Consider the following 27,078-nt stretch of genomic DNA (forward strand, 5'->3'; position numbering starts at 1 on the left):
GATAGGTACGGTTGTGTTCATTTTCCTGGACTAAATCAATATGCGGCTTTTGATATTTTGCATTGAAGCGGGGAACGACAGCTTTGAGTAACTGGTTTAAATACCACTACCAATTGTGATATCCAGTGTTGTGACACAAACGCTTCAGCTAGGACCTAGTCTATACTCTTACAATACCGAGCGACAATCACTGAAAGGCTCGGTCACAACTCGCTCGGCAAGCTGCGAACAGGTGATCATCCTTCGAATAGAGAGACACCGGGTTAAGTGAGAAAGCTTAGTACGTGACGGACATTACAGGTAGTATGTTCACACTGATATCGAAAATGTGTTTGCCAGTGTGTATCTTCACATTTATGTTAATGAAACTTAAAAGACAAAGTTTGCATGCTTATCACAAAAATTGTGCTTTAAACCGTCAGTAATTTACGGCTAATTCTTTGATGAAATGGCATTGAATTCCTGACAAATTTTATTTGCAAATCAAGTGAATTTTCATTACTTATTGACACAAATGACAGCATATTTTCTAGAATATTATTCAAGCATTCAGTATCATAACCCTAATGTTATCTTGTTGGCATCAAATTACTGTAGCTGAAAAAAACTCAAGGACCCCAGGGCCACACAGGAACTCGTTATTGGTCAGTAAATAAAATATATAACCCCTGAATGTAAGTAGAGAAGTGGTATATATTTTTATTTACTGACCAATAACAAGTTCCTGTGCATGGCCGTCGTATATTTCTAATACTTCGTGCATCGTCATGATTTGTCATTACAGCAAATTGTGCCTTTTTTCAGACGAATCATTCATCTATTAAAGTCAGTACAGTTACTATAATCATTGCTGAGGTTCATGTGCTTTCCTAGAATAAGATCAGTGTCAAAGAGCCTGATCAAGTTAGGAATTGAAATTATCTGTTTTCTTGAAATGTTAACATATGATGCCTGATGCATCTGTATGGTGAGTGTGATGTTGCTGATGCTGTCAAGCACAGGTAGGACTTGATTGTGATACAGCTGGAATCGCTCTCCGTCTAATACTAATTGTATGTATACCCCCAATGTACACTGTATGGATTCTAGGTCAGAATAGGTCCAGGCCTAAAAAAGCCAAGCCTTTGAAGATGTGGACATAAGCACACAGCATGATCCACACAATACTGTTGGGTATTATTATTCACAATGAACTGAAGGGAGCAGTATTTTCTGAAATATGACTGCTTATTATCTAGCCTCAGTGACACGATATTAATGTCAGCAGATTGATCACAAGTATTCTAGTTGGGACACTTACATTCCAAAAGGCACACTGAAACATCTTCATGAGTGTCCTGTGACACGTGAGGTGAAATGTGGTGCAAGATTTTTGCACCTCTATAGAATGTGTTTGTGCGTTTGGCTGCTTGTACTAGTTTGGACTGCTGTTGATTTTATAGTGCTACCTCACTGAGATACCATGCCGCAGTTTAACATGGATACCCCACACAGACACAAAATACTGACTCCGAGCCGACCAGTCTTTGTTTTTGCCCCTTAATGCTTAGCACTAGGCATGGTAAGACATGGAGCTGGCTGGCACACTTGAAAATGTGTGCATTTCTATCCCCGACATTCCTTTATTCTATATCTATACCCACCGCCAAAAGAAACACGAAATTATAGAAACATATAGAGAAGTATGTACATTAAGAAGAGATGTTCTCAATGTGTACCACTTAATGACAAAACTAACAATCAGTCAAGTGTTACTACAGCGTCTTTATTCTTATCATGATATGCTGCACATGATTTCCAAACTTTACATGCTAATCCTGCATGAGACAAATGGTGCATCTCGAGTCATGGATCTATGATGTCAAATGTGATGTCATGAGCGTCAGTTCACACAACATTACAGTATGTTCGTTGCAGTCTGATCTCTCTTGAATATTATGAGTAAGTCTTCATATACCGTATTTGATGTAAAAAGCGCCCAGGGCACCTTCAAAATTAGAAATAGGGGGCTCTTATTAGAATTTAATTGTGGTGAAAAAAACAGAGTTGAAAGATAAATTTTGTGGTTTATGCTAACAGCAGAAATGTTTATGTACGACAGATATATTTTCCAGAATTTGATTGGCAATAATTGCCTATAATTAAGGGTGCATATAACACACGAATGTGTATTATATGTGAATAAATAAGTCTTGTGTACATTGATCAATCAGAAGTGGTGCTAATTGGGATTGTTCACAAGCCAATATATTAGGAAATATCGCCACAGGTGCTTGTTACGTTGAATACGGTTTTGACCAACATGTATGATATTCATATTTCTTTTGATGGTAAGTATTGAGATTGATTTACATCACTGACTGCTGCCATAAATGTTCTCAATACGTGGCTATTGAATATTGGTTTTCTTGACAATACATGTGGATTGATTCTATTTGCAGGTTTAACAGCTGTCAGCACCTTGCACATCACTAACATCTCTGTGAGTGCAGCAGTCACAGCAGTTTATGGACCGTGGCAGTGAGAGTTGACGCAGCTGATTTTGAATGTTGCGAGGACTAAAATCAAACACAAAAGACAGCACAGCAGTGAGGTGAAACACCTTTTCCAGTTATGAGATGATAGATATTTGGTGTTGTGCTTTTGTGGTTGGCTGCTGAAGAGAGAGACATTGAAAAAGTGGACATTGTGAATATCACAGACTTATTTTGATATCTTCCTTGAAGTCTTCGGAAGAGTGGAGAGCAAATTATTGAATTTTTTTTTTAAGAATTTGGATTCCGATCTTCGTACAAACCATCTTCCAGTGTTAGAAATTGGCACTAGTCCTGTAGTCCTTGCCAAACAGCACAATAGTTAAGGTATCATAAGGACTAGTAAATATTTTTTATTAATAAGGGCTTTGCTACATGTTATCATTATAAGGCCTAGTAGACTGAAAATGTTAGTTTCTACTGTTGTCGTTCCATACAATATTGTACAAGCATGACATATTGTTCAGGAATCAATTGAGTGATGGTTACAAAAAGTCATAAAATTAAACCAAAGACCCTTCCAGCAAATATTTCTGTTCAAACTTTAACCATTTAATTCTCAATATTCTCTCTAGTACATATTTGATCCACCAGATAGCCAAATTAAGCCAAATTAAGCAGCTTTAGAGAGAGTGTTCTTGAAGTGATCGGAACCTTTTATCGGGGTTTTCTACTTTTGGACTTTGTTCAACTGTGGCACCAAGATGTATGTGTGTGACAGCTGTTCCACTGTGAGGATCCTGAAGGTGTTCCTAGTGATCTGCCTGTCTCTAGTGTTGCTTCAATACCTCATCAATCTTGCCACCTACAGCTATGTGGCCAAGTTCCTCAAAGATGACAGTTATGGTAGTCATAACCGATCAGCTATTGGACTGTTTTTCCCAGATGTGTCGGACTTTTTCAAGAATTTGCATTCAGTTCAAGAAAAGAATGTAACAAGAAGTGCATCAGTGAACTTGACATTGCCATCAGAACCTGCCAATATGACGGAAACTGTGACAAACATTCCTTCTGGAAAAGACGATATTGGGAATCTCTGTCCATTGGTTCCACCAACACTAGGTAAGTAGAGATTGATAAACTATTGGGCTGTATTAATACAGTAGACTATATTTATAACGAACATGCTTGTAACCATGGTAACGAACTGACGGATATAATAGAATTATATTTTCGCCCCGTCAAATTGCTGTGTATATGCTGTGAAAGTGCTTATAACGGATTACGGTTATAACGGTGAAATTGGGTTAAACGTCGCGTCCAAGATTATTGCACTTATATAGCGATGTGCATGCATGTGTGTGTGTGGCTGCTTGTACTAGTCCGGACTGATGCTGATTTATAGTGCTAGCTCACTGAGACACCATGCCGCAGTTTAACATGAATACTCCACTCAGACACAGTATATTGACTCCGAGCTGACCAGTCCTTGAGTGCCGAGCGCCAGACAGGGTAACAACAAGTACCATCTTTTAACGTCTTTTGGTATGACGCGGCCAGGGATCGAACCCCAGACCTTCAGTTCTCCGGGCAGATGATGGACCACGGAGGCGGTCCTTTTTACGTAGAATATGGTATGTCTTGTGTGTCTAGAATGAGCGAAAAAGGCTCAGACAAGACTTTTGGCTAAATTGAGGATTCAGTCCATCCCTCTTATATTTATAGGGGGCACGGGGGGCCGAGTCATCTAAGGTGGAATTACTGGGCTCGATTGTAGCGCCACCAGTGGCTATTACCAGCTATGTCCCTTCTAAGCCTCTCCTATGGACCAATCAGATTCCATCTCTCGTATCTTTTGCGTTTGCATAAAAAAAATGGTTGCACCTGGTCAGGACGATCTGAGCGATAATCAAGATCTAAATTGTGATAAAACGGGTCTTACATCGTGAAATGCATCAAATCATGTGAGCACCTTGATTAAAACATGAAAAGATTTGGAAAATATCGGCTGACGAGTTGTCGGTGCACATGTTTTGCAAATCCTGCAATGAACCGAAATCTGCGCGACAGTTTATGAACCGGATTTTGGTGCACGATTTTGCTTGGACTATGCATTGTAACTCCATAATACCAGCCTGGTTCCGCAAGGGTGGAAACTCGACTTTTATAGTCAGTTATGTCTCTTGCCTCGGAAAGATGGCCAGAAACCTATGATTGTGAGTTCGAATCCCGGTTTGTCAGCACCATACCCGTGCTCATGGGTTTCGCCGAAGTGGTAAAGGTCTGGTAAAGACCTGCATCACTTCGGGCTTTCGTCCCATATTAAGCTGACACGCCGTGATATAACTGGAGATAAGCGGCGTTAAACCCAACTCTGGAAAAAACATTTTGTTTTTATTATTTCAAACTGACAAGTTCATCACAGCAAAAAATGTGCATGCAGGATGTTAAACTGCAATACAGATGATGCAGGATAAGCTGACAGCCCTCACATTCAGAGAACTTTCTGAATAACAAATAAATAAATCTAGGATGTCTTTTCCGGGTTTACCAGTGCTTACTAACCAGAATGTTTTTTCAAAGAATCTGCAAGCCAAGAAATAGAAATTAGTCTGGCTATATCAGGCCTCAAAGTTTATTTTTTTACCAAGTAGCCATATGGCTACAAGTATTTTTTTCCAGGTAGCCAGTGGTAAAATTAAGTGTCAAGTCAATAGTGTAGGTAGCCAAAAGCATTTGACATGATCTTTTATCAAATAACTACTAGATGTACAAGTCATAGCACTAGTCTTGGAATTGTATATTAGTGGAAACTGTACCTGAGTTTTGTTATAGGTGTATCCTTGCTTATCCAATAAACTATAATTAAATTTTCGTTGTGTTCATTGAAATTCCAGCATTTTGATTAGCTGAATTGGTCACGTGTTATTGCATTCATTTCCCAATGGATTTAGAAAAATTAAGCCACGCCCATCGAGGCGGACTACTTTTATTACTTTGGAATGATTACTACGCTGATTCCTACAGTTTTCACATCGGTTTTTCAATTCATACCTCAATGAACCAAAAAAAAATACAGTCAATCCTTAAATCAACAAAAATAAAATACTCATTACATCAGTACATGAATATTTATGTATTTCAGTTCATTGTTGACTTTAGGAGGAATTATTAGCGAGTCAGTACAATTAGTAGCAGACACATTTATTTTTGTGTCTACATATGTGTAGCAATAGATTTTAGTAGCCACAAGATATATTTCAAGGTAGTCATTTGGCTACCTCTGAATTTTAGACAGTAGTCAAATTAAAATTTATATCCCATTGGCGACCGTTTTAGTCGCAACTTTGAGGCCTGTATATAGGACCTTACACCTGAGTGTTAAGCTGGTCTGTTACTTGTGATGATCATGATGATGTACATAACTTGGATTTACTTAAATTCAGAGGTATTTTGACATTGTATTTTCACATTGAATTCAATGCAATAATCTGAAACTGAGCTCTTCAAAGCAATAACATAAAATGGTAAATCTTCAAATCAAATTTTTGCTGACCTTCTCTGCAACGTTTGCAGATTGGTGCTTGATAAATTAGTAAATTGGCTCAGCTAACAATATTCCATATGCATGTGAAAGAGCATGATAAGTTCATACTGTTTGGGCTCTATAAAATGAATGTCAGCAATATCAGCTGTTCTGTGTTCTTATCATGCTTATCGATAGTTTCAACATGGTAAATGATAAAACTGGTGTAGAGTTTTTTAATCCAGCAACAGCTTTTGTGGTATAATCTATCTAAAGATAATGTTCGCTCCTTGTGATGCTGAAACAATTTGTGTTTTCAGTTTCACAGCTGTTAGTCATCTATTTCATCCTGTAATCAATTTCATCCTGCTATTGGCTGGATATTGCTGGGTGCAGCATTAAACAACCAACAAGCTTATATTTGATGCCGATGTTTCAACCTACAAATAGATTTACGATTTGGTGTGGACATTGACAGTGATATAAGATTAAAACGTCACTGTCATGTGTGGTGGATATATTTATCACCTGTGTGTGTAAAGTTTGGTCTGACAGTGGCCAAAAGTTATCATTTGGGTCATGTGGGCGTGTCAGTGTATGTCCCAGGCCCGAAAATACCCAGTGTTTTTGCTGGAGACAAATGGCATTGGGATATTTACACTTCATCACATTTTGATGATGTTCTTCTATATCATTTCCAACTTTGGATAAGTCTTTAAGACAATCTTTAGGACAATTAAGTCTATTTATGAATATGATCAGTAAATGTGCTTGAAAATGATCCGATCTCAAACCCCATAATATACTGAAAAACAAAAGCAAAGCTGTTAAAACAGTGTCTCTAAAGCTAGGAATTTCAGACCAATTTTATTTATCATTTTTTTAAATGTAACAAAATGCTTGTGTTCAGACTAGATGAGTTTGTTTACTGTATGACATTAAACATGCTCATTATGTCGACCACCTGGTAGTGTGTGGCAGACTTGTTTACTCTTGTCTTGTGTGCTATGGCTGGATTATTGCTGACACAGCATTACACAACAAGCTACTAAGACCGAACAGCATTAAAAAGTCACATAATCCCTAAGAACAGGATTAAAACTGGCGTTGGAATTATTTTTGACATAACTGACTGGTTGTGTCTTGTCGATCCCTGATAGCTTGACAACAAGAACCACTGAATGACCTTGACATTGGTAATAGTGATATCGGGACTAAATTTCAGTTTACAACAAGCTGTTTTATCGCCAAGGTCATAACGTGTATGAGGTGCAAACATGGTATGTGACACCAGACCCAATTTGGCCCATGTGGACAAGTCGGTATGGGAATGACATGCTAACGTGAAGTGATTATCCATTCCCAGAACATGCTTACACCTGTGTGTTCAATAAATTGATTAGATCTCATTTGGTAACCATGGCAATTGCGCAGTGAAAGGTAAACATTGTCACTGCTGTTGGATTTCAATAGTTTTTGCAACGAATGATGTTTGATGGGTCTTTTTAGGAATACTTAACTAAGTGTATTTGAAATAAAGTTGCTGGGACACTGGTTTACAACTACGGGCGGTATGGTAGCCTCGTGGTCAAAGCATGAAGGGTCAGGTTAAACTCCCCACTGAAGGGTCAGGTTAAACTCCCCAAGTTGGTACAATGTATGAAGCCCATTTCTGGTGTCCCCCCGCACTAATATTACTGGAATATTGCTAAAAGCTTCGAAAAAACACTCACTCTCACTGTTTTCAACCACACTGACAGCTTCCACTGTCTTGTGGATAAAGCGTCTGCCCAGAGAATACAAGGTCGATGGTCCAATCACTGGCCATGCCTTACCAAAAGATGTTAAGAGGTGGTACTCGGAATTAAGGGACTAAAACAAGCACTGGTCGGCTCGGAGTGGGTATACAGTGTCTAAATGGGATCTCCATGTTAACCTGCAGCAAGGTATCTCAGTGGGCTAGCACTATATAACCGACATGAGTCTGGACTAGTAGAAGTAGCTGTAGTAGTTTGTTGTTGCATATAGTTTGTCTTCTCATCTAACATACTTAAATATAAGGACCAAGCTTGTCTTGGTCCAGCCTTTATGAAGTCCAAAATCCAGGATCACATCCGACAACCAAGGTATTTTTTGTGTAAATATTATATATACACCTTGACTATCCTGGTTACTTGATTTCTATATAGGGAGGGATGTTAAAATAAGTGCTGTCTTGTTTACCAATCCCAATTTTCAGTTGATATGATAATATGTTTAAGCATCAGACAGGGAGGGGGCTGCTTAAGGGAAGCATGGTGGGCATGTAAACTAACAAGCCACACAAGCATTCACTTGATGCACGTCTGTATGATAATCTTGAACGAGACGTATCAAGTTTCTTCCACCTTACTTGGCTAGGTGATTTTGGAGAATATACTGCTGGGCAGAGGAAAGTATACGCTTGGAAATTCACGCTTCACTCTGATATAGTTGCCTCCATTTGCCTTGAGACATGAGCACCAAATTCACACTGTACCATAGGGGCATACCGTCAATCTTGAAATTAATGTGTGTAAATTAACTGCGAAAAATGCAGGCGGACTTTAATTGAGCTTTTCATTTTTTATCCCCTGCCCCAACGAAGTTGACGGGGGATATAGAAATTGGTTCCGTCCGTGTGTGCGTGCGTGCCTTTTGCTATTTAGGAGTTTTATAAATTTTTATTTTTTACGTTTCCATGGTAACAAGTTGGACTTAGGTTCTATAAGCATGATAAGGGTGTTGTTCGTTTCCAGAGCATAACTCAAAAACTGTTAAATATTTCCTTGTCCAACATTGCATGTCCATATATAAAGCACATACTGAACTGGTGCCATTTGATATTAAGGAGTTTTATAAATGTTTATTTTAGAATTTCCATTGCAGCTATTTTGACATGTGCTAAGAGAAATGTTGGGTCAGTTACCTGGTTTGGGACCATAACATGTTAAAATGGCGGGGATACTATACGCTTGCTGTCTCAGAAATGACTGTTGATATGAATAGAGGAAATACCAACTTGAATATATAACAAACAACTATGTATTTCCTCATCATGATTTATTGAGAACAATATTTCATTCACACACACACTCGTGTCAAGCTAGGCATCAGTGAGTACTCCCTCCACCACATCCAAACAGATGCCATCGATGCAACACAGAGTTTCATCAAGGCCAACATGACCCAGTGCGTATAGATAGGCTTCATCTCACTTATAATCAGATCTACACCTACACCTTCTGCCTTCCCGTTTGTTAGCAACTATTCCATATACAGAATAAACGTTGATATATGTGTTGTTTTAGGAAAACGCTATTGTTTTGGAGAAAGTACTCGACTCAGCTCTAATAGGCAGTGCTATTTGCTGTTTGTTATCATTACTGGGGCTTGGAGGGTGAGTGGGGGTCACATTAATATTGAGTCACATTTTTCAGTAAGGGCCAGAAGTCACATTTGTTTGGAGACGCATTAATTTCTATGGGGAAATCACTCACCATGCTGTCAACACAGTTCGCTTGGGACATGTGGAAGTTTAACATGGTATAGTTAGTTACCTTTCGAACATATTCTATCCACAAGGATAAACAGAACTGTAGATAAGCTGATACACTGAGTATTTGCGTAAAATAAGCAAACTAGATCACAATCACAGTTTTGGGTTGCTTGTGTCCAGATACACATGAGTGAGTGAGTGAGTAAGTGAGTTAGTGAGTGAGTGAGTATGGTTTAATGCCACTTTTAGCAATAATCCAGCAATATCACAAGACCACCCCCCAGATACACAAGAAATTTGTTAATCCGTTAGGCAACATTTCTTTTATTTCTTGGTTTTCGGATTTCAAAAGTGAGGAAGGCAAATTAAAAAAATAAATAAATAAAATAAATGTTGCCTTAGTGTAATCATGGTAATAGCACTGTGCTTAACATGTTAACTACCACACCAGTGCACACCAGCTCTTGTGTTTATTGAAGTCAGTTCTTGTAAATAGTCAAATAATAAATATATAATAACTTCACAAATTGCATATATATTCATTAACACCAAATAATTGTAGACAGATACAAAATCCGTGACATCGTTCAGCGCAGTATTGCAACACAAGCCTTGCCTATTCTGTTATCAACCAATCATAAACAATACTCTATTTGTGGGCTTGACCAAGTTTTCATTAGTTTATGAAAAGCAAAAATAAATTGCATGTTTAGATCAAATGCTGCGGAGTGATGGCTCACTCACTCACTCACTCACTCACTCACTCACTCACTCACTCACTCACTTGAAACTGAATATGAACAATAAACTGTGTGCCGGGCTTGTCTCACAGAAAGGGACATTGTAAATTACTGACACAGGCAATCGAGGTCAGCATGTTCAGGTCAGCATGGTCTAAAGCAGCGTCCAGCCAGACCATTAAATAATTAGGGAGGGACAAATAGATTGCTGGGGACCTAGGTTTGAGTAGGTCCCTCGTAATCTGAAGTCAGCTGATTCTGTGATTCCATTCATATGGCAGAGCTTCAGGTAAGCTGCGTAATAGCAGAAAATACACAGAATACATCACCACTACCCAATTAATTATGAGATGCTTGTGCTCAAATTACACATGAAACATGTCACAAACAGAATAACAACACTTTTCAGCTTATGTCTATATTTTTGTATAGATCCTTGTATGCAACACACATACATGAGCTCTGCTGTGGTGAATAATGCATGATAATGCACTGCATCTTGCACATAACACGCATGTTGCTGTCGTGAGTTTGGCCAACATGTTATACACTTGGGGCAGGATATGATCAGATACAAATTAGAGGTTATCTGAAACAGCGCTTCAAGCAGAATTACTTAATAAAATGAATAAAAATTAGTGAAAAAAACACCCAATAGATGGGACACAAGAGAGAAAAAATATATTGACTACCCAAAAAAGCCGATGAATAACCAGTATTATTGTGAGAGCATACTCAGTGGCTTACAAAATGCCCTGTTATGCCATGCAAGACTTTGACTGACGATTATTTAGTCTTCTTGTAGACCGTGAGATTGACACTGAGATTTTATAATGGTCCACGAACCCTGGCATCTGCTGCTGGTTGTACTCAGTGGTCCAAAAGACGTTAAAAAATGGTACTTTTTGTTACCCTGTCTGGCGCTCGGCATTAAGGGGCTGGTCAGCTCAGAGTCTCAGTGAGTTAGCACTATAAATGGGCATCAGTCCAGACTAGTACAAGCAGCCACACACACACGTGCATGCACGTTGCTATATAAGTGCAATAATTTTGGACGCGACGTTAAACCCCATTTCACCTCACCTTTAGGGTTAACTATCCCCCACCACGAATGAGTATGGTTTTACGCCTCTTTTAGCAATATTCCAGCAATATCACGACAGGGGACACCAGAAATGGGCTTCACACCCCCACCAAGAAATGGAAGGGAGATATAGGAATGGGTGCTACCCGTCTGTCCTTCCATCTTGTTTTGTTAAAAAAAAAAAGCCATGAGAGATATCTTAACCAAACTTTGCACATTGATAGGTCTAGTGGTGAACTGGTGCCTTTTGATAGTTAGAGATTTAAAAAAAATTTTTTTTCGTATTTCCATGGCAACGATTTTGACTTCGACTGAAAATGACGGTAGTGCTCCACACAACCCGACATGTCATATTGGCGGGGGATATGAGTTTTTCATGCTTGTTTTGCCTTGGGTGGTGGATGAAAGTACTATTCATTCACTTTAGGTGAAGGCGGTGCTGGAGAGAACTGCCAAGATGTCTACGAAACTGTACAATTTAAGATAAACTGTTTCAAGACATGAATATTTACTGTTGTTGAATGTGTTTAGGTTTACATAAGTTTTGTGTTTTGATATATACCTAAGTATGATGTGTGTGATGTTTCAGTGGGGGCACTAGCAACCTATAAGGAGGTTCTATCCTTCGAGGAGATGAAGAAGAAGTACCCAGAGCTTCAGGCAGGAGGCCGATATAAGCCCCCTGATTGCAAGTCACGGCATCGTGTAGCCATCATTGTCCCCTACAGAAACAGGGAAGATCAACTGAAAATTCTGCTCAACAATCTACACCCCATACTGGAGAGACAGCAGCTGGACTATGCAATCTATATCACAGAAATGGTAGGTCCTTTCATGTCTTCAGTCTCTGGTTGGTCTTCATGTCTTCAGTCTCTGGTAGGTCCTTTCATGTCTTCAGTCTCTGGCTGGTCTTCATGTCTTCAGTCTCTGGTAGGTCCTTTCTTGTCTTCAGTCCCTGGTAGGTCCTTTCATGTCTTCGGCCTCTGGTAGGTCCTTTCATGTCTTCACTTTCTTGTAGGCCCTTTCTTGTCTTCAGTCTCTGGTAGGTCCTTTCATGTCTTTAGTCTCTGGTAGGTCCTTTCTTGTCTTCGGTCCCTGGTAGGTCCTTTCTTGTCTTCAGTCTCTGGTAGGTCCTTTCATGTCTTCGGCCTCTGGTAGGTCCTTTCATTTCTTCAGTTTCTTGTAGGCCCTTTCTTGTCTTCAGTCTCTGGTAGGTCCTTTCATGTCTTCAGTCTCTGGTAGGTCCTTTCTTGTCTTCAGTCTCTGGTAGGTCCTTTCTTGTCTTCGGTCCCTGGTAGGTCCTTTCTTGTCTTCAGTCTCTGGTAGGTCCTTTCATGTCTTCGGCCTCTGGTAGGTCCTTTCATGTCTTCAGTTTCTTGTAGGCCCTTTCTTGTCTTCAGTCTCTGGTAGGTCCTTTCTTGTCTTCAGTCTCTGGTAGGTCCTTTCTTGTCTTCGGTCCCTGGTAGGTCCTTTCTTGTCTTTAGTCTCTGGTAGGTCCTTTCTTGTCTGAGGCTGTGGGGTAGTCTAGAAGTTAAAGCGTTCACTTGTCACACCGAAGACCCCGGTTCGATTCAGCACATGGGTACAATGTTTGGAGCCCATTTCTCACTCATTAACCCACCCACCCACCCACTCACTCACTCACTCACTCACTCACTCACTCTCTGTGACCTGGCTAATGATGTGTTATTTCCAGACTGACAAACAGATGAGTTGTGTCCCCTGGTCCTGTCACCAGTCAGGGTTTCCCTGATCTCCCGATGTCAGTCGATGGTCCTCTGATCCATGGTCCAGCAGCAACCCTGTACTGAGACTTATCGTCATCATAGTTCAAATTGTTAAGATCATGTATTGTCATGGTAATTTACTGTTTTGTTGGTTGATTTTGAACATGTTTAATGTTCGGCAATATTTGAGTCACCTCACTATTACCCACAAGATGTACCCTGTGTGTGAGCATATGTACCCTCAAGATGTACCTTGTGTGTGAGCATATGTACCCTCAAGATGTACCTTGTGTGTGAGCATATGTACCCTCAAGATGTACCTTGTATGTGAGCATATGTACCCTCAAGATGTACCCTGTGTGTGAGCATATGTACCCTCAAGATGTACCTTGTGTGTGAGCATATGTACCCTCAAGATGTACCCTGTGTGTAAGCATATGTACCCTCAAGATGTACCCTGTATATAGTATCACACAACAGGAGCCACAGTTTATCACACAACAGCAGCCACAGTGCAAATAGACCTGAAAGTCGTGTGATCCTTATAAATCTAATGTAAAAAAATAATTTAGTGGGTAGCTAAACATAACTATTAGTGCAGCAGTCCTTGTGGATGCCAAGTTCCCCTTCATTTTAAGCGAGTCACAAAACAGCGTAGGAATCCTATCCTCTCCTGGTTTCAAGAAGCTTATAGAGAATCAGAAGGGTTTGCCGCAAGGTAAACTGTAAACTCTTCTCTGTCCTGTTCAAACATCTGGATGCTTGAATAGACACAAAAGTAGTGATTCAACTTCATCAAGTGGTCTGAAGTTACATGCTGATAAAGGATGCCTTGGTGCAAATAATTTGTTTTTCTGTTTACATAGGAACAAAACTCCCCACTGACTGTTCCGGCTAGTCATCCCATTGTATAGAAGTTAAAGAACAACTGATTCTTTTATATTACTAGATACCCATGAAGATCCGGGCTAGAATAGGCCTTCAACAACCTATGCTTGCCTTAAAAGGCGACTATTCTTGTTGTAAGGTGACTAACAGGATCGGGTGGTCAGGCTCGCTGACTTGTTTGATGAACAAACATATTACTAGAGTTAATCTGTTATTAATGTAATGGTGTGGTATGGTATAGTTTTTGTCACTGCTACATCTTACCCTTTGAACAAGCACTGGCCAATGAGCAGGTGTCACTTGTCCAAGGAAACATCAGACTTGGTGATAAAGCTTAAAGCTTAACACCATGAACACTGAAACTGTTTTTTACTCATTGCTGATATTTTTTTAAGTCAAGTAATATATATGATAAGCGCTAAAACAAATTCCCAGAAATTTGCAATATTCACAAACTGTCAGGAATAAGAGATTCTGAGATCAGGAATAGAACACTGAAATGAGTGTGTGGAATTTTTGTTGAAAATATTGTATTTTCTCTTTTATGAAATATCAGAGACAGATAAATTCCCATGTTAGTGGGACGCACATAAGTTCTGTCTTCCTATATGGATTCGGGGCGGTCGGGTAGCCTAGTGGTTAAAGCGTTCGCTCGTCACGCCGAAGACCCGGGTTCGATTCCCGACATGGGTACAATGTGTGAAGCCCATTTCTGGTGTCCCCCGCCGTGATATTGCTGGAATATTGCTAAAAGCGGCGTAAAACCATACTCACTCACTCACTCACTCCTATATGGCTTCAGTTCTGTGACAGGAGTCAGTATGATCCTGTACCAGATCCTGTGAAAATAACACTGGAAACTAGGGTGGTCCTTGGTGTTTGTTGCTGTTTCAATCTCGGGACCACTAAACCTACAATTTGATGATAGAATCTCCTTGACTGGCAGTCTTCATTCGTCCCACTGAAGGTATATGGTCATATCAGGCTAAGATTGAAAGGCTCCACAGCCTGCAGCTACAACCATGAGAACAATGAGACATTTCAACACAGAAACCAGCCAGTACTTTACCTGCCTTAGACATCACATCTACATCTCTATGAAGATCAAGTTGCTGTGTCTTGCCCCAGAGGGAAGCAGTAGGCCTGTGTATCTTTAATGAATGTTATCTTGTAAAGAGTCGAGTTGGCTTGAGGCCCAGCAGATGCTCACGTCTAATGGACTGACTGCTGCCCGAGGCAATCACTGAGAGCTGTACCCTGGGGTAACAGGAACTTGTTCTGTTTTGAATTGAACTGAGTGACTGCCAAAATAAGGCATATTTGAGCTCATGAGAAGTCAGTTGATACTCTGTTTTTACCCATTTACCTTGCCAGACTTTTACAAACGATTACTTAGTCGTCTAATACACTTAAGGAAAATAATTTTATGGATGTCAATTTCTTTATTATGAGGAACTTGTTTTGGAGTATATACTGTAAATCTTGAAATTAATGCAAGCATGAATTAAATGCAAAAAATATGAGGAGTCTTTGATCGCTGTAATTAACTTCGCATTTATGTCTCCAAATGACTATCAACAATAAGACGGCCTCACTGCACACTTTGGATAGCAGTAAAAGACGATTATGCTTGTCGTAAGAGGCGACTAACGGGATCGGGTGTCCAGACTTGCTGACTTGATTGATGCATGTCATCGTATCCCAATTGTGTGGATCGATGCTCATAACGTCAATCACTGTATTGTCATACAGCTGGAATATTGCTGAGTGTTAAACAACAAGCAAACCAAACAAACCAAACTTTGGATAGCAGAAATACCAACTTGAAAATAAACACAAACACTGTTTTTTGAGCAGCAGTTGTAACAAGTACATACAAATGTCATTCAAAGAATAGGAATTACACAATGGGCATCCGGTGAGTTATCACTGCTGGCGTCAAGCGTTCTACCAACTCGTACGTGTCAAACTAGTTGACACCTTCTCCTCATACCAATCAGTGAACTGTTGTTAGTTCAATTATTTAATTGCCTTTGAACTTCCTTAATGCCAGTCAACATATAAACTGTGTATTTATATACTCTACTAAGCGGGACTATTTGCTGTTTGATTGGATTAAGGTAGGATATGTATCATTTCACTGGGGATGGGGTGGGGGGGAGTAGCATTGATATTGAGTCGCATTTTTGGCTAGGGGTCAACAGTCATATCATTTTTGGAGACGCATTAATTTCCAGATTTACAGTACCTACTTAGGGTTAGGGTTCAACTGATGAAGGAGTAAGTATATGAGCTGTAACATCATCCTCAAAATAAAGAAAGGTTTGGTTTTTTTTCATTTTTCTTTTAATAGTTTTTATATTTTTTTGTGGTTAATTAATATTTTTTATTTATTTATTTGTTTATTTTAATTATAGAAGTTGATATCCATAAATTCTCTTCCTTATGTGTAACACTTCTAAATGCCGTTCAAGGACTTCAGGTACACTGTTGAGATTTACACTGAAACTTTACTGTAGCTCCTCAATCTTGGAATCTGCTGATAGTTGTTCTCAGGTTAACAGGGTGGTGGGCCAGGTTCGATTCCCGACATGGGTATAAAGTTTGAAGTCCATTTCTGGTGTCCCCCACCGTGATATTATTTGAATACCGTATTTTCTTGAGTATAGTGCACACTTTTTTTCAAAAAAACACAGCTGTGTAGAAGGGGGTGCGCATTATACACGAAATAATGAGTTTTGATGTTTTTTCCCCCATGGAAAGATATTACCGTGAGCACGTAACTCTTGAAATACCATGTCAACAAATCCATACTGATGTACGCAAAATCATCATGTAATTACACTGCCTGGCTACAAAAAGTGTTCATTTTGGCGAAATCGTGTGTGAAGCAATTGGAAGATCGCACAACTCACCGTTATTAACATCAACCATGGTCAGATTACTGCTTTTGACGCCTTGAAACGAACATGTTAGAACTGTAATACTGTAAAAGTAGCATAGAAACCAACTCACTCTTGTCTTCACAGGCCATGCCCACCACCTTCAACAGAGCCATCCTGATGAACATCGGCTACACAGAGGCATTGAAGGACTACGACTTCCAATGCTTCATCTTCCACGATGTGGACCTCATCCCGGAGAACGACAGGAACCTGTACACGTGTCCGGAGAACCCACGCCACATGTCGGTGGCCATCGACAAGTTTAATTACAAGTCAGTACTTTCATTTCTTAGGAAATCAAGAATCTGAATTATTTTTTGAATAAATCTTTGATTTGGAGCAAACATGAAAAACTTCTTTAAAAATTTGTGAAAAATGTCAAAATACCAGTAGCTGGCATTTTTCTCTTTACCATTTGCGTGTGTTTAACATTGGTCCAGTTATGTGTGAAAATGCTGATTTGACAGCTACTGAGAGCACTCACAGTTTGAGGAAATGTAGATGACGACACAGAAGACATTTGGTGAAAATTGCACCTCATGCACATTGTCAAACTCTGAATTAAAGATGCTAATCTACTCTGAGCCTTTTGCAGGAAGAGTGAAGCCTTTGACTTCCAAGCTGGACACATCCCTGTTAGATCACAACACTTGCTAGTTAAATAAGATTTTTTTCCAAATTACATTGCTGACTATTTCTTGTTTACACATTATTTTCTAGAAGGTATTATGGCAACTGTGAGCATCCTTCTGTGATGGAGAAGTCACTGGAACCCAATTGCATTTGTTGATTCTACTTACTAAATCCACAGCTTTAAGTATACTACTCAAAAGAAGTTAAGGATCACCTGATCCTCACACGCCGCACACGCACACACACGCTATATAGGTGCAATAATCTTGAACCTCATTTCTACTCACACGTGTCACAGGACACTCATGAAGATGTTTCAGCGTTCCCTTTGGAATGTAAGTGTCCCAACTAGAATACTTGTGATCAATTTGCTAACGTTAATGTCGTGTCACTGAGGCTAGATAATAAGCAGTCCTTTAGTAGAACACGGATATACTGAACATGGATAGAGTGAACAAACGGTTCAATGAACTGTTAAAAAATCCCAGGTAATATCATATAAAATTTATGTACATAACGAACTCTCTGCATCGAACTAATGGATATCGCGAACGGATATATGATTCCTGACAAGTCCAAATACCCCTATTTAGTGACGTGTATAGCGAACTGAGAAATCTCACTCAGTGTCAAGTGTCACTGACAACTGGCTTAACGCAATCAGCGGTGAATCAAAAGAATCGCGGCAAATCAGCACAATAAATGGTGATGGATCAACCATTAACCATGTATCTCTACTCAAATACTCTTGCCACTGCCTGTTTGCATTAACTGAATCAACTGATTGATTAAGCTTGATTGAATGTAGCTTATAAACACATATTGTAATATGGACACATTGTATGTAGCTTTTAAACACATATTGTAATATTGATGCATTGTATGTAGCTTATAAACACATATAGTAATATGGACACATTGTATGTAGCTCATAAACACATATAGTAATATGGACACATTGTATGTAGCTTATAAACACATATAGTAATATGGACACATTGTATGTAGCTTATAAACACATATAGTAATATGGACACATTGTATGTAGCTTATAAACACATATTGTAATATTGACACATTGTATGTAGCTTATAAACACATATTGTAATAATGACACATTGTATGTAGCTTATAAACACATATTGTAATATTGACACATTGTATGTAGCTCATAAACACATATTGTAATATTGACACATTGTATGTAGCTCATAAACACATATTATAATACTGACACATTGTATGTAGCTCATAAACACATATTGTAATATTGACACATTGTATGTAGCTTATAAACACATATAGTAATATTGACACATTGTATGTAGCTCATAAACACATATTGTAATATTGACACATTGTATGTAGCTCATAAACACATATTGTAATATTGACACATTGTATGTAGCTTATAAACACATATAGTAATATGGACACATTGTATGTAGCTTATAAACACATATTGTAATATTGACACATTGTATGTAGCTTATAAACACATATTGTAATAATGACACATTGTATGTAGCTTATAAACACATATTGTAATATTGACACATTGTATGTAGCTCATAAACACATATTGTAATATTGACACATTGTATGTAGCTCATAAACACATATTATAATACTGACACATTGTATGTAGCTCATAAACACATATTGTAATATTGACACATTGTATGTAGCTTATAAACACATATAGTAATATTGACACATTGTATGTAGCTCATAAACACATATTGTAATATTGACACATTGTATGTAGCTCATAAACACATATTGTAATATTGACACATTGTATGTAGCTTATAAACACATATAGTAATATTGACACATTGTATGTAGCTCATAAACACATATTGTAATATTGACACATTGTATGTAGCTCATAAACACATATTGTAATATTGACACATTGTATGTAGTTTATAAAAACATATGGTAAAACTGACATTGTGTGTAGCTTCTAAAAACATATTGTAACATATTGACATATTCCGGGTAACTATTAAAATTTTCTTCATAAAGTATCTGAGCTCGTTAGTCAACTTGTTGTATGCACTGTTCTTTTGAAGTTAACTTGTAAGTGTTAAAAAATGATGACTTTTAAAAAAATATCATCTTCCATTTTTTTGAGGGGTTGGTGGATCTATAAGCAAATTTATGAATCAGTATCCCCTTACCATGAATAATCATTAGCTGGTTTACCAACTTCCGCAGATTGCCATATGCTGCCATCTTTGGAGGCGTGTCAGCCTTGACCAAGGAGCACATGATCAAAGTCAATGGATTCTCAAATAAATACTTCGGCTGGGGTGGCGAGGATGATGACATGATGAAAAGGTATGTTGGTCATTGATCAGGCCTGGAGAAACAGCTTGCGGGGATGTAAAAATCCTGAACCGTGCACAGGACATGCTAAGGCCACACAAGTCATGCTTAGGCCACACATGTCACACTTAGGCCACACAAGTCATGCTTAGGCCACACATGTCACACTTAGGCCACACACGTCACACTTAGGCCACACAAGTCATGCTTAGGCCACACACGTCACACTTAGGCCACACAAGTCATGCTTAGGCCACAAACTTCATGCTTAGGCCACACACGTCACACTTAGGCCACACAAGTCATGCTTAGGCCACACACGTCATGCTTAGGCCACACATGTCACACTTAGGCCACACACGTCATGCTTAGGCCACACATGTCACACTTAGGCCACACATGTCACACTTAGGCCACACATGTCACACTTAGGCCACACATGTCACACTTAGGCCTCACATGTGACACTTAGGCCACACATGTCACACTTAGGCCACACATGTCACACTTAGGCCACACATGTCACGCTTAGGCCACACAAGTCACGCTTAGGCCACACGTCACACTTAGGCCACACATGTCACACTTAGGCCACACAAGTCATGCTTAGGCCACACATGTCACACTTAGGCCACACACGTCACACTTAGGCCACACACGTCACACTTAGGCCACACATGTCACTCTAAGGCCACACATGTCACACTTAGGCCACACATGTCATGCTAAGGCCAAAGATTTCATGCTTAGGCCACACATGTCACACTTAGGCCACACATGTCACACTTAGGCCTCACATGTCACACTTAGGCCACACATGTCATGCTAAGGCCAAAGATTTCATGCTTAGGCCACACATGTCACACTAAGGCCACACATTTCACACTTAGGCCACACACGTCACACTTAGCCCACACACATCACACTTAGGCCACACATGTCACACTTAGGCCACACATGTCACACTTAGGCCACAAATGTCACACTTAGGCCAGACATGTCACACTTAGGCCACACATGTCACACTTAGGCCACACATGTCACAATTAGGCCATGACATGTCACACTTAGGCCATGACATGTCACACTTAGGCCTCACATGTCACACTTAGGCCACACATGTCACACTTAGGCCACACATGTCACTCTAAGGCCACACATGTCACACTTAGGCCACACATGTCATGCTAAGGCCAAAGATTTCATGCTTAGGCCACACATGTCACACTTAGGCCACACATGTCACACTTAGGCCTCACATGTCACACTTAGGCCACACATGTCATGCTAAGGCCAAAGATTTCATGCTTAGGCCACACATGTCATACTAAGGCCACACATTTCACACTTAGGCCACACACGTCACACTTAACCCACACACATCACACTTAGGCCACACATGTCACACTTAGGCCACACATGTCACACTTAGGCCACAAATGTCACACTTAGGCCACACACGTCACACTAAGGCCACACATGTCACACTTAGGTCACACATAGGCCACAAATGTCACACTTAGGCCACACATGTCACATTTAGGCCACACACGTCACACTTAGGCCACACATGTCACACTTAGCCCACACACATCACACTTAGGCCACACATGTCACACTTAGGCCACACATGTCACACTTAGGCCACACATGTCAGACTTAGGCCACAAATGTCACACTTAGGCCAGACATGTCACACTTAGGCCACACATGTCACACTTAGGCCACACATGTCACGCTTAGGCCACACATGTCATGCTTAGGCCACACACGTCACACTTAGGCCACACATGTCACACTTAGGCCGCACATGTCACACTTAGGCCACACGGTGTGCTTTACTTGCTTCAAAAAAATTTTAATGGAAACATTTTTTCCTCCACTACAGGTCAGCTGGTATAAAAAGACAAATTAGTTTAATGTGTCAGGACAACCTGCAACACAGCTGTTGCTATAGTAATGCAAACCTGATGAATCAAGCGGGACGACTACGGCATCTATGCATCCTACAAATTTCAGGAACAACATCAACAAACTTTATTTTGACTCCCATGGTAAATATATGTGCTCTTCAGTGGGTCCCTGTTTAGACAAAAACATTGGATGCTATATGCTATATCAGCTTATTGATGGGATAGAAAAGAAAGAGAACAAATTCTGAATATTTTTTTTCATTTTTTTATTGTATTGTGGTTCTTATGTTAAAACCTCAAATTGGAATTTCCGAATCGAGGAAGAAATGAAACGGAATAATCATGGACTGCAGATATCTGATTGGCTCAAGAAGCCACGCTTCCGTTATTAAGAACGGTTATGGAGGTGTCGTACATGAGTAAACCATCAAACTTTGGTGAAATCGGATATCGCATGTGAATGTATTTTTTTTTCTTTTTCAGAATACAGTTGAGTGGTTTAAAGTTAAGTCGAGCACCAATAGAATTAGCTCGATATAAGATGATAAAACATGGCCGGGACAAAGCCAATGAAGTGAACAAACAGAGGTGAGTGCTGATGTTTGTGTTTTAGCAGGCTACTGGAATACAGCTGTAAGATAAGACTAATAAAAATAATAGTTTGGGTTCTCAGGCATCGCCTGCTCATTGAAATGTCTGCGTTTCTTATTTTATTTCCGTTTTAAAATTTTAAAAAATCCTAATAGTTTAAAACAGTGTGATCCAATATAGCACAAGTTACCTCCCTTTACTTCCCATCTCGCGTTGTTGTCATGGCAGCAATAGGAGTTTGCATGCATATTAATGTAGGGGGGCCCTTTCCCAGGTTGATGGTACACAACTGTATATTTGGTTACGTACTAGTTTGAACCAGCAAAAAAATATATTTGCCTGAGTCCCAATTCTTTTATTGTATTTTTTAAAATCCTAACAGCCTGTAAGTAATTCAGCCTGGCCCAGATAAACCGGTGATTGATGTCATGAGCAATATCCCAGGCAGTCAGTGCACAGTGACATGCAATTATCAAGTCACTGAGCTTAAATCACCAAATATAGTCAACTTGTACGAACAGCATGCCACAAATCTGATTGTGGATTTGAATCCCTATTCGTCCTGTTTTTGCTTCTCGGTTTATCAGCACCATACCTGTGCTGATGGGTTTCCCCACATTGTCTCCCATTGGGGATTCTGTGGCAGAATAGGTCCCAGCACCGCAGACCCGTGAAGATTCCAGGGGTAGAGTAGGTCTTCAGCAACCAATGCTTGCCTTAAAAGGTACTATGCTTGTCGTTTAAGGCGACTAACGGGATCGGGTGGTCAGGCTCGCTGACTTGGTTGATACATGTCATCGATCCCAATTGCGTTGATCGATGCTCATGATATTAATGCATACTTGATATATGTAGTATGTTTGTATTACTAGAGTGAATGTGTGAGTGAGAAGTATGTTATTTTCTGTAAAAAAAAAACTAAGATGTACTGATAAGTTGTGCTTTATGTCATGGGCTTTACCCTGGGGGGAAGCACATTTTATGTAACAGGTAATTCTTTTAAAAACAATAAAAGAGATAAAAAAAAGAAAAAAAAAGAAGAAAAAAACTCACACAGTGTGAAAGTCAGTCCTTAAATACACTGGATTGATTGTTGCGGCCTACATTTTCAAGGGAGTGCATTGTCTCGGCCCTGTTTCAGGTTTAAACTTTTATATGCTGCATCCAAGAGGGTGCAGAAGGATGGACTGAATTCCCTCAAGTATGAAGTCGTGAAAAAGGAATACAAGCCAATGTATACGTGGGTGTACGTCCAGGTCAACCAGAAGGAGATCATGAAGGTGAGGGACAGATCCATTCTGATTGGATAATCAGAGGTTTCAAATCACAATAGCGACCTGTGAAGACCTTGGATAGAATAGGTCTTCAGCAAACCAATGTTGACGTAAAGAGCAACAATGCTTGTCGTAAGAGGCAACTAACAGGATCGGGTGGTCAGGCTCGCTGACATGGTTGATGCATGTCATCATATCCCAATTGTATGGATCGATGCTCATGATGTCAATCACTGGATTGTCTGGTCCAGACTCGATTATTTACATACTAATGAAATATAGCTGGAATATTGCTGAGTGCGGTATTAAACAGCAAACAAACAAAACCAATCACAATAGCCACCTCTGAAGCTTCATTTCAGGAGTTAATACTCATAGGAATGTGTTTTATTCTCAACCAGTGTCCATAGGCATAAATTATTGGATACATACATGAACTATTTAAATGTACAATTATTGGATTGTGGCAGACAGTTTGGGCAGAAAACAGGATGGAAATAGACTAAGAGGTATTTCAAGTTTTAGAGATGACAAAAAGATTGAAATTTGGTGCTTTTCTTTATCCGACTTGTGAAAAAGTATTGCAGTATATATAGTGACACTTGGTGTTGCAGTACATATGAATACTACTGTATTGTGACATTCTGTGGGGTAGCTTACTGTGTAATACGTCACGCCAAGGACCCGGGTTCAATTCTCCGCATGGGTGGACTCACTCACTCACTCACTCACTCACTCACTCACTCACTCACTCACTCACTCACTCACTCACTCACTCACTCACTCACTCACTCACTCACTCACTCACTCACTCACTCACTCACTCACTCGTCTGATATGACTGAAATACTGCCAACTCACCCACTCATCCAACAAACACCCAAGGACATCTGATTCTGTTATAGATAATATCTATTTTGTTTTTTCAGAGTTAACAATGATACGTTGACAGCTGACATCTGTTGCCCTACATGAACTAACAAATGTCCAATGTGAGAAGTCCCTGGGATCCCTGCTGGAAGACTGTGTGTGTTTCAAGGTGACTGTGATATAGATACACATGACTGGATGGTGTCGGGTGTACTGAACTGCGATCTGCATGTATGCAATGTTTGTAGACGTGTCACGTTGGATGGCTTGTCAAATAATTAAGTTGTAAGTGAAAACACTGTGAAGAGATTTCACACGATCTGGGCAGCAGAATTTTCAGTTGTGGCAGGATTTGGTGAAAGCTTTGATGGCCATCTGGTCAAGATTAGGATGTCAGTACAGGATTTGGACTCCTCTTGCTCTGACAATTGACAATCAATAAAACGTGTACAATGTCCCAATACCTGAACTGGAGTGAGCTCAACAATAGGTCTGTCTTGAGATACTTTGATCCTTCCCTGGTCAGCAATTGACAATCACCTGGATCATGGACATAGTTCATTACCTGGCTGAACAGATCAAGAATGTTTGTCCCGACATCTTCTGGCCACGTCTTGCCCTGAGTAGCTGATGATTGTCGGAACATGCACAGATACCAGGCAGCCCACATGTCAGATGATGCTCAGCCATGTACTGTGTCCACTGCATCCATCCACTGGATCCATTCACTAGGTCCATCAACCGGATCAATCCGCGAGACCCTTTCAATTGGGGCTTCATTGTCTAACAGTCGTAACCAGAATAGCATCCTCATTTGTGATTCTCAAGGCTTGAACAGGAACGATCACCAGAGGTGGATCTGTGATTTGAAGGGGGTCAAAGTCACAAAGAGCACAAAAACATATCACTGATGGACTGAATAAAGGATAGTGCACACAACCCACGTACACCCACACACGTCCTGCTTACCCCACACACCCTTGATCGACAATAATGGGGATGTAACTTCTGAAATGTACTGTCAGCTAGTGTGAGACATGAATATATCAGCTGGAATGCAAATGGAGTGAAGATGTTGTGTCGAAGAGAGGCAGTTCAGGCAGTGATGGAATCTCAGCGTGGTAAACATAATCAACAACATATCAGTACATTAATATCATTGTTAAATGTGTGTGATATATATGATATAAACCTTCATTTGTAATAGGTGTGTAATATATGACAAGGTCATGACCTTCATTTGTAATATGTGTGTAATATATGACACGCATATGACCTCCAATTGTAATATGTGTGTAATATATGACACGGTCATGACCTTCATTTGTAATATGTGTTTAATATATGACATGCATATGACCTCCAATTTTAATATGTGTGTAATATATGACATGCATATGACCTTCAATTGTAATGTGTGTATAATATATGACACGCATATGACCTTCAATTGTAATATGTGTGTAATATATGACCTGCATATGACCTTCATTTGTAATATGTGTGTAATATATGACACGCATATGACCTTCATTTGTAATATGTGTGTAATATATAACACGGATGTGACCTTCATTTGTAATATGTGTGTAATATATGACACACATATGACCTTCAATTGTAATATGTGTGTAATATATGACATGGATGTGCCCTTCAGTTGTAATATGTGTGTAATATATGACATGCATATGACCTTCATTAGATACATGTGTGTAATATATGACACGGATGTGACCTTCATTAGATATATGTGTGTAAAATATGACACGGTTATGACCTTCATTAGATATATGTGTGTAAGATATGACACGGTTATGACCTTCATTAGATATATGTGTGTAAGATATGACACGGATGTGACCTTCATTAGATATATGTGTGTAATATATGACACGGTTATGACCTTCATAAGATATATGTGTGTAATATATGACACGCATATGACCTTCATTAGATATATGTGTGTATATAGAACATGGATATCAACCTTGTATGAAACCATTCTGCGTTCGGACAGGAAGAACTCTGAACATCCCCAGATGAAGAGGTTCTGCATTCAGTTGTTGATAAGGATGACAATCTTTTATGAAGCTACTGAATTCTGTGGATTTGTCATTTTTAGTTTTGCAGTGGGAGAAATACCAAATAATGACCTGCCAGAATCTATCACATTGCACCTTGTTTTCTTAGAAATCCACTCGTGTGTGAACAGAACCTCAAGATATGTGTTTGTGCATGTCTTGCTTTCTGCTGTATGTTACTGTGTTTGACCGACCTTTGCTTCATATTGTGTATATTTACTTGAGTCGTACCTGGTGATGGGAGAGAGTATTCGGAACTTGACCTTATTTCTTTTTGGGCTGGGCATCTTCTCCATGTCTTCTTCCATGTTTTCTCACAAAGTATGTTTGTGTTCAGAGAACTGTAATGTCACCTGAGCAGTGTTACCGCATCTTCCTGAGGCAAGTGAGTTAACTGACTATAAAAGTCCAGTTTCCACCCTTGCCGAAATAGGCTGGCATTATGGAGTTACATTAAGGCTGGCATAAAGAGTCTATG

The 27,078-nt window shown here is 39.6% G+C and overlaps 1 protein-coding gene across 1 annotated transcript; it reads left to right on the forward strand.

Annotated features, from left to right (window-relative positions):
• Nucleotides 1-25,845, forward strand: LOC139473761 (beta-1,4-N-acetylgalactosaminyltransferase bre-4-like). The gene is made up of 8 exons (XM_071256511.1): nucleotides 1-300; nucleotides 2,442-3,596; nucleotides 11,931-12,163; nucleotides 16,986-17,173; nucleotides 19,758-19,880; nucleotides 22,265-22,369; nucleotides 23,514-23,652; nucleotides 24,576-25,845. Exons 2-8 carry the CDS (start codon nucleotides 3,239-3,241, stop codon nucleotides 24,579-24,581), a joined length of 1,152 nt encoding a protein of 383 aa, XP_071112612.1. The 5' UTR covers nucleotides 1-300; nucleotides 2,442-3,238; the 3' UTR covers nucleotides 24,582-25,845.
• Nucleotides 25,846-27,078: the final 1,233 nt, after the last annotated feature.

The sequence above is a fragment of the Haliotis cracherodii genome, unplaced genomic scaffold, assembly GCF_022045235.1.
Source record: "Haliotis cracherodii isolate W230 unplaced genomic scaffold, xgHalCrac1.p SCAF_3, whole genome shotgun sequence".
Taxonomy (NCBI): Eukaryota; Metazoa; Mollusca; class Gastropoda; order Lepetellida; family Haliotidae; genus Haliotis; species Haliotis cracherodii.